The following is a 14,708-nucleotide window of genomic DNA, read 5'->3' on the forward strand; positions in this document are numbered from 1 at the left end:
TATTTATTTATTTTTAAGCAAGAATTTGGGGGGGAAAAATGTCGAAGAGCTCAGCTCGGTTAGAGGATTTATTTTTGTTTGTTTGTAGTAAATAAATAATAAAAACAAAACGCCTTCAGTTAGGCTAAAACCAGCCGGCCTTTCTAATCAGGAAGCCATATTTGTGTTTGTTCTGTGACGAAAACGTGCAGCAGGTGATTCTGAGAAACATTCCCAGTCACATGACCACTCTGCTCTCAAAGTCCAAGCTGACGGCGCTCCAAGCTCCGACTGCATGGCTGCATGTGAATGCAACGCTTATATAAGCGCTCTGCATGCTTTATGACCGGCAGCCATCTTTAATTGTCAGTGGGACTTCTGGGAGGAAGTGAGATCATGTGTGTGAGAGAGACCACGTTGCTGTGGTGTGTGCATGCAGCCGCTCTGAAAGCGTCTCAGTGATGCAGGTCAAGATTAGGTTTATTTTTATTGAGTGTTTTAACGCCTCTCGTTGTTGAAAACATTTCGAAAGCTTCATATGAAATGAATCAACCTGAATGTGACTCAAACTGCTTGAAGGACGCTGATGAAGTTTACAGCATTTGAGTCGTTCATAGGATCCGACATGAAAAGCTTAGTTCAGGTGAATAATGAGGAAGTGACTCCACTCAGTGACGGGCAGCAGCTCAGAGCTTCAGGTCAGAATATTTGATGAACCAGCAGAGAAACATGGAGACTTGCTGTAATGATCTTCATCATTGTGCTTTAAAAAATTTCTGTCGTCTTCCGTTTCTTCTTTCTTTCTTTCCTTCCTTGTGTTTTTTATTTTATCCCTACTTGAATCCATTTTTCTTTATTTCCTTGTGTGCATCCTCCCTTCATTCTTTCTTTCATTGCATCATTTCTCTCTTTTCCATTTTATCCTTCTATCCTCTCTACTTTGCATCCTTCCTTTTGTCATTCCTCCCTTCATTACAGCTTTACTTATATTCTTTTCTTCCTTGTGTCCTTCCTCCCTTTCCTTTTTGTATCTCTCTTTTCTTCCCTTTTTCATGTGTCCTTCCTTGTGTCTTCACTTGTGTTCAAGGATTCAATTATTTTTTTTATGGTCATACCAGCTTTGCTTGTCTGTGATACAAAATTCAGACTCCCAGGTCCATTCTTCCTTGTATCCTTTCTCGCTTTCTTTCTTCTTTCCTTGTTTCCTTGTGCCTTCCCTTCCTTCCTTCTTACTGCTCCTTCCCCCTGAGTCGTGGTTCTGCAATCTCTTCCAGTGTTCAGCAAACCGCAGCAGCTCATCCAACTCCACTTTTAGACCGCAGCATTAATCAACATGGATATTTCCATCATCTTCTCTTAACTTCAGATGTCACTCAGCATTGTGTCCCTTTAGCCCGGCACCGTGTGAGCAGCCTGTTTACTCTCTGTGTCCGCTGTCCTGCATGTTGTTGCTGCAGTGTTCCTGCGGAGCCACAAGAGCATGGAGTCCGTGGACCCCCAGTTCACCATGAGGAGGAAGATGGAGCAGCTGAGGGAGGAGCTGGAGCTCATGGAGCAGCTGAGAGACGTGAGACAACTCTAAGCTCACCTCAGTGGGACGAACCACTGCATTCACATAGCAAAAGGACATGCAGAGGACAAAAGGCTACATTTGTTAGCCCACATGACAGGAGCGCCGTTTCTATTACAAACGTGTGCTAAACTTTGTCAATATTCCTGGTAATTTAAAAAAACAACACACACACACACACACACAACTTCCCAATTGAGGTGTTTCCTTTAAAGAAGAATCTCAATTAAAACCACATGTGAATCAGTTTGTCATGTTTCCATCCTCTGAAGGTTGGCTGGAAATGGCCCCCAGGCTGCACTTTTGGCACCCCTGACTTGTTTGTGAAATTAGACTGACCTTAAAAAAAATAGTAGTGAAGCAGCTCTTGAATGTTATAAAACTGTTGCAAATATCTAGAAATGTAGGTCTGGAAAGGACTGAAACGTCGAAATAAGCAAACGTGTATGAACTTTGACCTTTCCCAGCTCTATCCTTCCAACCTGCCTCCTCCTTCCTCCTCAGATCATCGAGAGCCGACTGAAGGTCGTCCTCCCTGAAGACCTGGGCTCGTCTCTGATGGATGGCGTCGTCCTCTGCCACCTGGCCAATCACATTCGCCCGCGCTCCGTCGCCAGCATCCATGTCCCCTCGCCCGCCGTGGTACGTATTACACCGCGGGGGAGTTTAAATCTGTCGGCCGCCAACATACGGCGGCGTCTCACCCGGATTGTTGTCGCTTGTCGTTCCAGCCCAAGCTCAGCATGGCCAAGTGCCGGCGGAACGTGGAGAACTTCCTGGACGCCTGCAGGAAAATAGGCGTGCCGCAGGTAAGACGGGCTTTTCTGTGAAGAGGTTCTCTGTGAGCTGGGGACGGATTTCATGTTTCCATCCACAACGTTGTGAAGGGAAGTTATGCTGCACCGATCCCAGGTTAATATCTGAAACATTTCTGGATCAAGTATTACATTTTGTAGGTTTGTTGCAGTTTATTTTTCCATGTTTGACCAAAGCAGTCAACCTATTGCTTTTGTCAGTTTCAGTTTCTTGATTATTATTTATTTTAAATCGGCTTTTATACTCATAATTGCACAGACTGAACAAATTAAAGTTGCTTCTCTGTTTGACCAGGCTTCTGAAGCCAGTGGTGTGTTGAAGTATGCTGGACTGGTGCAGAGTTATCAAATACATTTGTAATCCAGTACATTTATGTCCATGCTTTTTAAAAAAAAGAAACTTTTTAAGTCAATTCAAAACCTCAGGTATTGGTATCAGAAATGAAAAAAGTGGATCGGTGCATCGCTAATTCTGTTAGTTTGGAGCAGGACATGAAAACATCCTCAGTTCAACAGACTAACTCCCTAAGGCAACTTGTTTTATTGAGATATAAAATAAAACATAAAGGTGTCCTGCAAAAGAGATCTTGCTTGAAAGAAAAGTAACAGTTACATTTTCCATTTAAAATGCAACACATTTGATAGATTTATCATCCAAATGAGGAGTTTTGCAGGATACTGAACCAGAAGTGGGAGGAAGGCTGATGGTTCCTCGTATGTAAAAGCAGCATTTCCTCTCCTGCTATAAAAACTCACACGATTTGTGCAGCAATCCCGATGATTTTCTCCAGAATACATGTTTCTGTAACGATATAAAAACCTGGGAACCCACTCAGCCGTCTCTCAGCTCTGGTTCCTCCCCACCCTCTCCCATTTTCCTCCTCTTTGTCCCGATCGCTTCAAATCAAGTCATTTAACATCAACATGTGACGCTGACATCATCACCGCTGTCATCACTGCCTTCAGCTTCTAGCTTCCTCCATCTTGACGGGATTTGACCCAAGCAGTAGTCAACCTGCTGACTGTGATATTTGGTTTGGCTTTACTGTCTCGGTGTAAATGTCTGTGTGTGTGGGTGTGTGTGTGATTACACTAGCTGCATTCCCATTGATGTTACAATTGTGCCAATCGGAATTATGAAAATAAACATGCATAATAGAAACACGCCACTTTTGAAAAAGTTTTTTTTTTTAATGGAAAGTTTTGGCGCTAGGCTAAGATGGGTTTTTTCAGCTGTATCAAAATTAGCATATTTCACAAAAACTGCAATTTTTCCGCATCACACATTCATGTTCTCAACAACCAAATGTTACTACTGGCAGAAACGACAAAGAATACGACAGGAAGTGGTGGGAGGAAGATGTTTTTAGTGACATATCGCGTGAACAAACTTATTCATGTTTGATTTTGATTGCGTTTATTTAATGGAAACGCTGCATTTGCATTTTTTATTTTTCCCCATCATTAGTGGTAATATTGACAAAGATTTGTGCAAATGTGTAATGGAAATGCAGCTACTAACACAAACACACTTCCTGCAGTATGAAGGAATCCTATTCATACTCTCTGATGTGCAACAAGTCTTAAAGGAGTAGTTCGACATTTTTTGAGATGAACTTGAATCCAGCAGCTAGCAGTTAGCTTAGCTTGGTTTAAAGACAGGAAACGAAGATGGTTAAAGGGATAAACTGTCATTCCATGTGTTTTAATTCATAGACTAGGCTGACCACAACCTTAAAGAAACAAGTGCAATTTAATATTTAAAAATACTTTATTTACCCCAAAAGTGAAATTAAATGCTGAAACTCATATTGTCCGAGTGTCTTCAAACATCACTGTGGATTATGAAGGATGTCCACCTGTCCACCTGACTCTTCCGTCAGGTCAATTTCCTGACGGAAGAGATTAGACTTCACAGTGACATTTCCTGGTTGACATCATCAGTTGTTAGCTTGCTCTGCTAATCCAGCTCATTTGCTTTTGCCGCTTCTCTTTAAACCTCTGCCTGGCTGTATAGTTAGGCCAGGCAGAGAGATGTTGGAGTTGGGGATATGATCCTTGCCCGTTATGATTGACGGAAGCCATGGTGTGACTGTTTGGGGTCATAGGTCAGGTATTATTTGAGTTTTTGAGACGCTAATTAGCATGAATTTATTGACGATGCAGAGGGGAAAAGTTTGTGTTTCAGGTTTCCCCATGAAGAAACCTCATAGAGTGAGATCATTTTTACATTATTAATCACCACACGGTGCATCAAATCCTAATTTTTCCCATTGGTGGCAAAACAATTTTCATATTTTGTTCAAAATCTCCTGGAAGTATCGCATCGAGAAAAACTGTCCCGTTATTGAGGTTTTGTTTGTTTTTTTTTGTTCCTGCTTTCATATCGATGTGCTTATTTTATTGTCCTGTTTTTCTCTCTCTCTCTACTTAATGATTTTCTTCTGTTTGTCAGTATGTTCTACGTTTTTTCTGTAAAAAGAAAAAAAACCCTCTGGTTGTGTCTTTTGCTGTGTGACCTCTGACCTCCGCCGCTGCTTGCTGACAGCTTGGAGCCTCTTTGCGGATGCTGCTGAATGCTTTTTACTGCCGACGCTTTACTGCGCTCCGTGCTCTGGCCTCCCATCAGCCGCCTCCCCCTCCCCCTTACTGGGCTGCTTACTGGGAGCGAGAGGGCCAACCAGTCACCAGGATTACTTGAGCATCCTCTCAGTAAGCATCCCTGACGGTTGCCGTGGTAACCCCCTGCCTGCCTCTGCTCCCTGCCGGCTCAGACTTGTGACTTTTGACCTCTGCGTCCATTGGTTAATCTCCTGCCTTTTCTTTTTTTCTTTTTTTTACCTTTCGGCTGGATCACACCATCTTCCTGTCTTTCCCTCTTTATTTCTTGGCTTCTTTCTTTCCCTTTCTTTTTTCTTGTTCTCCTTTCTATTTCTTTCTTTCTCACTCCTTTCTTTTGCTCTTTTTCTTTCTGTTTCACTTTCTTTCTTTCCTTTGTTTCGTTTTGGTTCTACTTGTTTGTGTGTGAACTCCTGTTTTCTTTCTGTCTTCATTTAACCTTTTGTCTGTTTCCCTTTTTGTACTTTTTTTTTCTTCTGTCCATTTTTATATCTGCACTTCAACCCTCATCTCCTCATTTTCTTCCATCTTTACATCCAATTTTCTTTTCTTTTGTCTTTCACTCACTCACTTGCTTTGGTTTCTTCTACCGTTCATCCTGTCTTCATTCTGCCATTCCATTCCATCTTGTTTTTTTTCCCTTTCTTTCTTTTGTCTGACCCGCCTTCATTGCATTGCCTCTCTCTTCCTGTCGGGGGCGCCAGTCTTCCCTTTGTTCGCCCTACGACATCACGCAGTGCCGTCTGCACCCGGTCCGCGCCACCGTTCTGGCCCTGGTCGCCTTGGACACGGCCCCTCCGGACAGGAAGCACGACAAGACAATCCCAGCCAGAAGCCCCGCCCCCTGCAGGGCCTCAGAGACTCGCTCATTGGTCTCCGTCACCACCCAAACCCCGCCTCCCGCTTGGCAGATCTGGGACGTGATTGGCTCCAGCTTGGTTCACGTCCTCTGCTTGGTTCTCTTGTTCATAGCCTACAGTTGGATCGAGCTGACGTAGCAACGAGCTCCGCCTTCCTCCTGGCCAGGCTCCTCCCCCGGCCCCAAAGGCCCCGCCCTCTTTTTGTCACCACACAAATCCGAGCCGTGAGATCATTCCCTTTGTCTTCGATGCCTTGTTGTCACGCGTCTCAGAGTTAGAGTAGGTCTGTTAACCTTTTGAGGCAGCCGCTTTGATTGTGGCATTTGACTGGAATAAACAAAGCCATCCTTCAGCAGACATGAAGAACACGGAGCAGAATGAGCCACTTCCTCTACGCTTTTCTTTTCTCTTTGCAATAAACTGGATCAGAAGCAGAACAGGACCGACTGTTGCCATAGCGCCCATCTGAAACAGTGAACCCGCCACCAAATGCACTATATTGTGTTACAATAAGCAGGTTGTTTTTGAATTTGTACGCTAGTGGACCTCGTTGGTCCGTGAACGTTTCATTCAATCGTTTTGCAATTGAGAATCAAAACTTGAAAAATAATTTTAAAAAACTCTTATTCTGTTATTCATTCTCGTGGGAAATTCAAAGGACTACAACATATCGATGTTGTTTGTACTTTTGCCTTTATCCTTACATCGTAAATTAAACATTTCTAAAACGTCCCCGATACTTCATTACATTTTAAATCCTGTTCCCCTGTGAAGCTCCGCCCTCCACCCCGCCCTGGTGCCAGAAGCGATCGCTGAATTGTAGAAGCGTTTGATTTTTGATTTGAGAATGACGTAAAAAATACAAAAATATCTATATATTGTATTTTTTGAATCTCATGTGAAAATGAATAATGAAAAGGTTTTTTTTTTTATTTTTTTTTTATTTTCGACTTAAAAAATATCTACTGTAAAATCCAGCGGCCGTCATGGAGCTCAGCCAGAGACAGCTGCATTTTTCTAACAGGGTCCGTTTGTTATTTTGGCTTTAGGATCAAAGTAGATCAGTGTAAAATGGTGTTTATTAAAATCTGTTGATTTTTAAAAAGTAAGCACAGTGCTGTGATCCCTGGACTTGGTATTAGTTGGCAACTTTAGGCTTTCTTTTTTTTATTTTTTATTGACATTCACAACATTACAAACCAGTCAACTATATTTTGTTACCATGAATGTATTTCAGACATTTTTTGGTTTGGTTAAATCTAGTCAGGGTACAGAGTTGACATTAAGTCTTTGAAATATTACTTCATGCAAATTTATTTTAAGTGACGACATGTTTAATTATAAATTGAGGCAGAGTTTTGACCAGCGCCCAGAAGTAGGTATGAGACTCTCACAGTATAAATAATCTTAATTAAAATATTCTACTGTTTTACAGCATGGTGTTGTTTTTGTTTTTTGTTTTTCTTTTTAAGTTCACAATAAAATGTTAATCATGATCTGAATAAAGTAGTATAGTAAATCAGATGTGTAAAACAAGAAGAAGGTTCAGATTTTACTTCCTGTTTAACGTGTAACTATTTGCTGCTGGTTTGAAATGAGCCTTTTTCCTCAGAACATGAATGAAGATGTTTTTTAAAAAGCACACAATCTGTGAAAGTAGACATGCAGTTTTGAAAAGTACAGAATTTGTATGAGTAATTTTCCCAGACTGGATAAAGTATAACAAACAAAAGAGAATATTGAGAATGAAACAGTGTTGGATTTTTTTATTCCTCCATTTGTGTTCTAAAGGTCGAATTTTTAACCTTGTGCAATAATTACACTGGTTTTGACAGTGTAATTATTATATTACTATGAGAATAGTGGAAATAGTAGTTTATAATAGGAGAATAGTTTCACAAGAATAAAGTCATTATGAAAATAGTCAAATAATACTAGAATAAAGTCAGTTTTTTGACAATAATCTTTTTCTCTTATCACTCTTGTTCTCGGTTGTTGCTATGGAGGCCCAACCAGTTACTATTTTTAGAGGACAATATCTTGTAGATACATTGTAAAAAAAAAAATAATAATAATTATGATGTGATATGAAAGATTAAGTGACAAAAAAGCCAAAACATACATTTTTATGGTACTACATCAAACAGCAGACCAGACCCTGGAAACTTTCACACATTCTCCTCAAACGTTTTATATTTACTAGCGTTGTGTCTCTCTTTCTGCATCTGCTCCTGCATTTTTCCCCCTCCCTCCCTCTTTCTCGTCCCTGTCCGTCCCTCCCAGGACAAGCTGTGTCTGCCTCACCACATCCTGGAGGAGAAGGGCCTGGTGAAGGTGTGTGTCACGGTGCAGGCCCTGGTGGACGAGGCCTCCTCCAAACCCCCCCTGCTGGTGTGAGCAGCGGAGCAACGGGACCGACGCGACGCCGCTCCGCGTCACGCCACGGTTCACCTCTCCGTCGTTCGCAGTAACGCAGCACTTTGAATGCCCCCTCGTCAGCGTGCAGAAAGGGAACCAAGTCCGTCTGGAGCGGCTTTATTTACTCACTCAGAAAGAGGAACGTTGAATCGAGCGGCTTGGCTCACTGCAGGTGTTTTTTTAAAACCCTAAAAATCAGGAGTTTGAGATCTTTTTTTTTTTTTTTTTTTTACTGTGATCAGCTGAAAGGGCAGACATAGAGGCCCCACATTTTTTAAGAAAATCTTCACACTGGCTGGTCCCATTTTTTTGGTAAAATATTGTGATACTGATGAAAAGGAGAAAGGAAATTCACAAAAAACAAGCAGAAATCGAGATACAGTGGACCCACACAGTGTTTGTGGATTTTACTTTGGAATGTAAATTCCAAGTTATTTGTGGGAAATTCGCCTACTAGCGCTTTTTTCGCAGAACATATCTAAACTATTAGATATTATCAAATACTGAAAAGAAAATGCAGCTTGAGAAGCTGAAATATCTCAGTGCAATGATACTTAACATGATATTGGCTGCTGTTTGCACAGCAGTGTTTCTATGAGAATTCAAATTTTAAACCAACTTTTACACCCAAATTTGCAAAACGATCACTTCATGTTTTTCAGTCCCATAACATACAACAAAAGACATTTTACCAAGGCTGTGTTCAAGTATACTTAAGCTTAGAGATGTTTATTAGCCAGAGGGATGTTGGCCAGTAGCCAATCCAGGACAACCATCATGGATGACGTAATAATTGTGAGTCACATTTAGATAATATTTGTTTGGACCCTCCCAGAATTAATAACTAAATATTACTTCCCCCAACGCTGTTTCTGTTGACCCTTTGCAAGTACGTCACCTAATCATGTAAAGCCGCCATGACAGGAGTATCGAACAGAGATTGTTTTCCCAGTTTTTTTTTTTTTTTTTTTACATATCTATTGCTTCCACTGGTTTAAGTCGAGATCATTTATCTGTGGAAATACACTTGGTGCTCATAGACAGCAGTATTTACAAAAGTCAGAAATAGCTAGCTTAGAATCCGACCTATACCTTTGGTTTTCTGATGTATTCGTCGATTTAATCAAATCACAGACTTTGCTTGAATTTACATGCCAGTTTATAAACAATGGTTTGTCTTTCCCCACAGAACACCTAAAAGTGTACAAAAGTCTAAATCCTTTAGACTAAAGTCCTGGACCTTAGTATATATCTTTTTCATATATGATAGGCTATATGATTTCGGGGCATTTCCTCATAGTACAGTATTAGCTGCATTTCCATTACAAATCTGTGCAAAACCTTTATTAAAAGTTTATAATGAGAACTTTTAGCACAAGTGGAAAGTGAGACTGGGGGAGGCGGAGTCTTGCTGCTGCGCCGTCACAAATCAGACACGTTAAAAAGACGCATATAAAGCCTATGGACTCCTACGGTTTAATGTATCGATACTCGCGGATGAAAAATCGATAAATATCGTAGAATTGATTTTATTATACAGCCCTACTTGCCAGTGCTAAAGGTTTTTATCAAAAAATGAAATTGCCTTATTTCTATTGGGTAAATTTATTTTCAAACTGTCATTGGAAATGCAGCTACACATTACGTCTTACTACTCTCACTTCCTTAAGAGGTGTATTAACATTAATTGTATTAACATTAATTTTCTTACCGTGCAAAAAATGTTTGCTCCAAATCTGTGAGTACATCAAGGGCTGCTAGTCCTTACGATTAGTGGCTACTATCCATCGCTGTCTTCTTTCCTCGTCAAAAAGTTTCTAGACCAAAACGTTTGCTGTGGATTCAGGTCTGTTTTCAGCCGATCTTTGACATAATTACTGTGAAATCTACTAAATAAAAGCAGTATTAGGCTGCCATTGTCTGATTTGTGATCAGCTTTGCAGGAGCTAACGCGGAATTATGTTGGTTTGACTTCTGTCATGGCTGCTTTCTGAATAGCATGACGTCACGTGCAAAGGGTCCGTTGCTTCATGAAAGAATCCATTCCGCTTGGTTAATAGGAAAAATTATCATACCGCTAAAACTCCGCTCCGGGTTTTCCTATGACAATTCACCACCACATGCTCCTAGCATAAACAGAAAAGTGAAGGCTGGATGTTAGCTTCTGCGGTAAAGCTAATACGGTTTTCACTGTTCGTATTAACGCAGATGAAGGTATATTGGATATTTGAACTATTAAAACAGCCAGTGTTAATAGTTTTTGTAAATTTTTCACATATTTCAACTATTCATGGATAGCTGTGGTCTCTAAGCCCCATGAATACCAGGGTCCACTGTACTGTAATCAACTATGCTATTTTATGAGAAAAGCCATAAAAAAATGCCAAAAATGTTTTGTTTTTTTTTTCTTTTTGTTTTGTTTTTTTTGATGACTAATTCAGAAATTGGTAGTGTTTTTATTGAGATATTTTTGCCAAATACTTTTGGATGAAATTGAAAATGTATTTATTTATTTTTTTCTTTCTTTTTCCTTGAAAAATCAATGTATTTAAAATTTCCCAACGTCTTTTCCCCCCTCCCTTCTTTTGGCTTTAAACATAAGTTGTTTTAGAAACTTTAAATTTTATTGAGCCTTTTTGGACACATTTAGACTTTTTTGGCATATTAGTCTGAATATTTTAGGCGCCTCAGTGATCCCACTGCCTATGCACATGTCATTGAAATTTTCTTTTTTTGGGACTGTGTACAGATATAATTAGTTGTTTTTCTACTGAGCTTATAGTTGAAACGTTTTTGCTCTCACTTCAGAGAATCAAACCAAAATACTAAAGTCTTATGACAGAGGGAGAAGGCTTTTTATCTACTTCTATTTAAACCTGAAGATATTTATAATATAAAGAGAAGCTGAAAAATAAAAAACAGAGGCTTGAGTTGTTGTATAGAGTCAGACAGAAATAGGCCAAAGCTATTTTTCTCTAATATATTTTGGGTATAAGTGTGTATATTTTCTAAAGTTTACCTGTGACTGTCTCTGACGCGGGTGTATATCTGTCACTGTCTCTCTGGAGGACACTAATCTGACTTTCTCGTGCGCCACTAACCGATTTATCCAGTGGAAATGGAACAGATGGACTTGTTGATGTGTTTCCGTCACATGCAGTTTGTTTAATGTGCCAAAACACACACGGCGTTAATAAGGAAAAACAGACAAAAAGTGCAAAGAGACAAAATGTGGAAAAGTTCCAGCACTGTACATTTCTGTGTCTGCCCCCTAGAGGCCGCCGCCTGTCATTGATTCCTTAAAACTCGATGACTCGTGGATATCTGACATTGGGACGCAGGTAGAGGAGTGAGCTAATCATCGTGCCTCTCGTTCAGGCCTGGATTGCTGAAGTGTTTTTTTTTTTTTAAAACATTTTGAAATAATTATAATTTTGAGTTTTAAAACGTCTGAGAACAAAAAGTCAGATTCTCACAGCTCTGGAGAGCAAATTTCAAGTTAATGTAGCAAAACATTCCTTTGGCCTGCTGACTGCGCTGAAGAGGCTTTCTCTCTCTCTCTCTCTGTGTGTGTGTGTGTGTGTGTGTGTGTGTGTGTGTGTGTGTGTGTGTGTGAGATTACAGACTGTGTGACTCGGGGTGGGCTTGGTTTACTGCACTGTTGATGCCTCATTACCCAGCGTGCTTCGTCAACAGTATTTTATAGTGTGTGTGTGTAGGTGTGTGTGTGTGTGTGTGTGGCCTTTGGCATCATGTTGCTCTGCAGACCTGGCACAAATGGATGCTTTAAAGGGGCAGAAAAATTATGTTGCCCTCATTGAACTCTGTAGTAAGAGAACAAGATGTTTTACCTCCTGAACTTTGAGCCACATCCTTTTGACTGGATGGAGACGAAACGCCGCTCATAGCTAATACATATAAACGCAGAAACTCTCTCAAAACATTCAGCATCGTACTTCTTACATCCAACACACCTAATGCAGATTTAATGTTATTTCTTGAGCTTTTGTTTTTTTCTCATTTGCTCAGTGCAGGCATCGTTTCAGGACAGTTTTGTGGTGGGCTTTCACGTCCAATATTACTGATTAGCTTAGTTAGCATTTCTGAATCACTAGCCTAGCAAAGCAGCTTTGCTGTAATATGTTCAGTGTTCATGTAACCCGTCGTCTCGCGCTCTCTTGCTAACGTTGAGTCTTTACCTAGCAACATAAGAGTGTTGTCAGCGCAGCGTATTTTTCCCTACTCTTCAAAATAAAGTTAAAAAAAATAAAACACCCAGCCGAATGGAGGTTTAAAAGAGTAAGTTCTGGAGTGGTGGTGGTTCAGATATTTCATTTACACGGTCTGCAGTCTTAAAAATACTTAATATTCAGATTAAGGCTAACTTTTGTATTCATGTGGAAATATTCCCGTCTCAGTTTAGATTATGGTGCAGCTGTTTTCTGCTGTTTGTTCCAGAGGAAGAGCATATGGAAATGAAAGGTCGCCCTCCACAGGCAGGCAGGCGGTACTACAGAGGCATTAAAACGATTCAGTTAGTAGAAACCAGTTAAAAACAAGAACTTCCCCTTTACAGCATCCACCAGAACATGGTCTGCTTTATGTTTCCAGTTTGTCTGGAGAGCCAGAAAGAAACTTTAACATTCTTGAACTGCAGTGTTGTTGTTTTTTTTTTCATCTTGGTTTCCAAAGCTTTAGCCACTTCCAGATTCAGCAGTAAAATAAGGAATTTTAATTTAGAAACTAGACAAAAAAAGCTTCCACTGGATGGATTTAATAGTTGCCAAAACAAACATCCTCTGTCATGTTAAATGTTTTTTGTTTTTTTTTACTATTATTATTGTAGATTAACCTGTACATATTATTTATCACCATGTGCAGAGTTTAGACTTTACGTACTGTATGTTCCACCTGAACAAGGCTGGGGGGTTTTTGTTGTATGAAAATGATCATTTTTTGCGTATTTCAACACTACGGGCAGCTCGGCTGAACAGAAATCAGTATATTCCCATAAATCTGAGAGCTACCAATCGTGTTTCAAACTTCTGATATTTAACATTCCTGGTGTCGAAACGACTCATTTCGCCCAAACGGATCATGGCGATGTCATGGCGATGTCATGACACCGCTGTGGGAGAAAGGAACATGAAGTCCAGGGTGATAATAAGGGATCTGATCGTTAAAAGTCTTCGTTTTGGGTCTTCCACGATTCGGTGCACGTCGAGTCTCAGCGTTTCAGGGGGCGGAGGAAGGAAAAAAAAGCAATAAAACCAAACCGACTGCTTCCCCGAGGCTTTCTGCACTTTAAAGTTGTGTGTTTATAAGTCTTCGTTTTTGGCCACTGAGAAAAATCTGGGTTGAGTTTAGGTTAGAATAGTGATGCCAGTGAACACGATGTGTGTGTGCCTGCTGAACGTTGAGCGGTTTTTTTTTTTTGTTTTGTTTTTTTTAAAACGTCTCTTCTTTTTGTATTAATGCTCACAGTTTTTGTACTTTTCTGACAGGGAGCAAATGTACTATTTTTTTGTGACTTCTCTTCAGGTTTGCTGAACTTTCGATGTAAACGTGCCCTTTTGTAACAGTTTGTGAACTTTTGTCAAATGTACAGCGTGCATGAAATGTCCCTGTAACGTCGCCTTAACTGCTGTGAATACTGTATATACTGTACTGTATTTCTCATCACTTTATCAGTAAAGACCTCACATGTCAAAACAAAACATCTTTTATGAACTGGCTGCACTTTGCAAAATGTCGGAAACACACGATACAAATGCCGGATGAATTGGGACGCGATTCGTCCGTTAAGTCAAGACTTGAAAGGTTTGAAGTGGGAAGGAATTTGCTTTCATCAATTTCCAGACATGGTTAAATAAGAGAAAAACAAAAAATTATCAAATAATGTTTGAGTTTCTGATGTTATTCCATTTCTTTGCCAATAAGAAACTCAATTTAAAAAAAAAAAAAAAGTTGCTTTTTAGGATTTGATATTAAAATTGCATCGTTTAGGTCAGATTTGTCACACCACGACTTGATGTTTTTCCTATCCCTTTTCAGTTTTGAGTTTCTGATTGAGTTGTGTTAACAATAAGCCTGTTCCTTTCTTATGGTAAATAACTGGTTTGTAAAATAGCATTTTATTTTGTTTCATTCAAAAGTCTAAAAATGTCTATTTCACTTTTTTTGTGCACCTCTAGGTCACTTTAGAGTATGGATTGCTCAAATGCTAAATAAAACTAGGAAGCTGCATTTATACTAAAATGGAACTGATTCAAGTCAGTTCACATAGCAGAAAAGAAGTGAAATATCCCTTTATCGTATTGCTGAATAGGAAGTTCACTTCAGAGTTGGAGGTTTCTGGAACATGGAAAAAAATAAAACCTGTTTACTGGTTGAGTGTCTTCCTGAGTTGCCATATAAAATATTTTTTTCCAGGGATCGTAGTCCTTT

The 14,708-nt window shown here is 39.9% G+C and overlaps 1 protein-coding gene across 7 annotated transcripts in view; it reads left to right on the plus strand.

Moving 5' to 3' along the window:
* lrch1 (leucine-rich repeats and calponin homology (CH) domain containing 1) overlaps window positions 1-13,978 on the plus strand; it is a 69,943-nt gene extending 55,965 nt beyond the window's left edge. For 5 of the 7 annotated variants that reach the window (XM_016666052.1, XM_016666053.1, XM_007542044.2 and 2 more), the window contains 4 exons: window positions 1,437-1,546; window positions 2,054-2,191; window positions 2,281-2,358; window positions 5,688-7,565. In XM_016666052.1, coding sequence (XP_016521538.1) covers window positions 1,437-1,546; window positions 2,054-2,191; window positions 2,281-2,358; window positions 5,688-5,981 — 620 coding nt within the window. In that variant the 3' untranslated portion in view covers window positions 5,982-7,565. Of the gene's footprint in view, window positions 1-1,436; window positions 1,547-2,053; window positions 2,192-2,280; window positions 2,359-5,687; window positions 7,566-8,126 lie in introns of those variants that run through there. The other 2 variants (XM_016666054.1, XM_007542047.2) reach the window with 1 other exon arrangement.
* The last annotated feature ends 730 nt before the right edge of the window (window positions 13,979-14,708 follow it).

Source organism: Poecilia formosa, unplaced genomic scaffold (assembly GCF_000485575.1).
Source record: "Poecilia formosa unplaced genomic scaffold, Poecilia_formosa-5.1.2 Scaffold652, whole genome shotgun sequence".
In the NCBI taxonomy this organism is placed as follows: Eukaryota; Metazoa; Chordata; class Actinopteri; order Cyprinodontiformes; family Poeciliidae; genus Poecilia; species Poecilia formosa.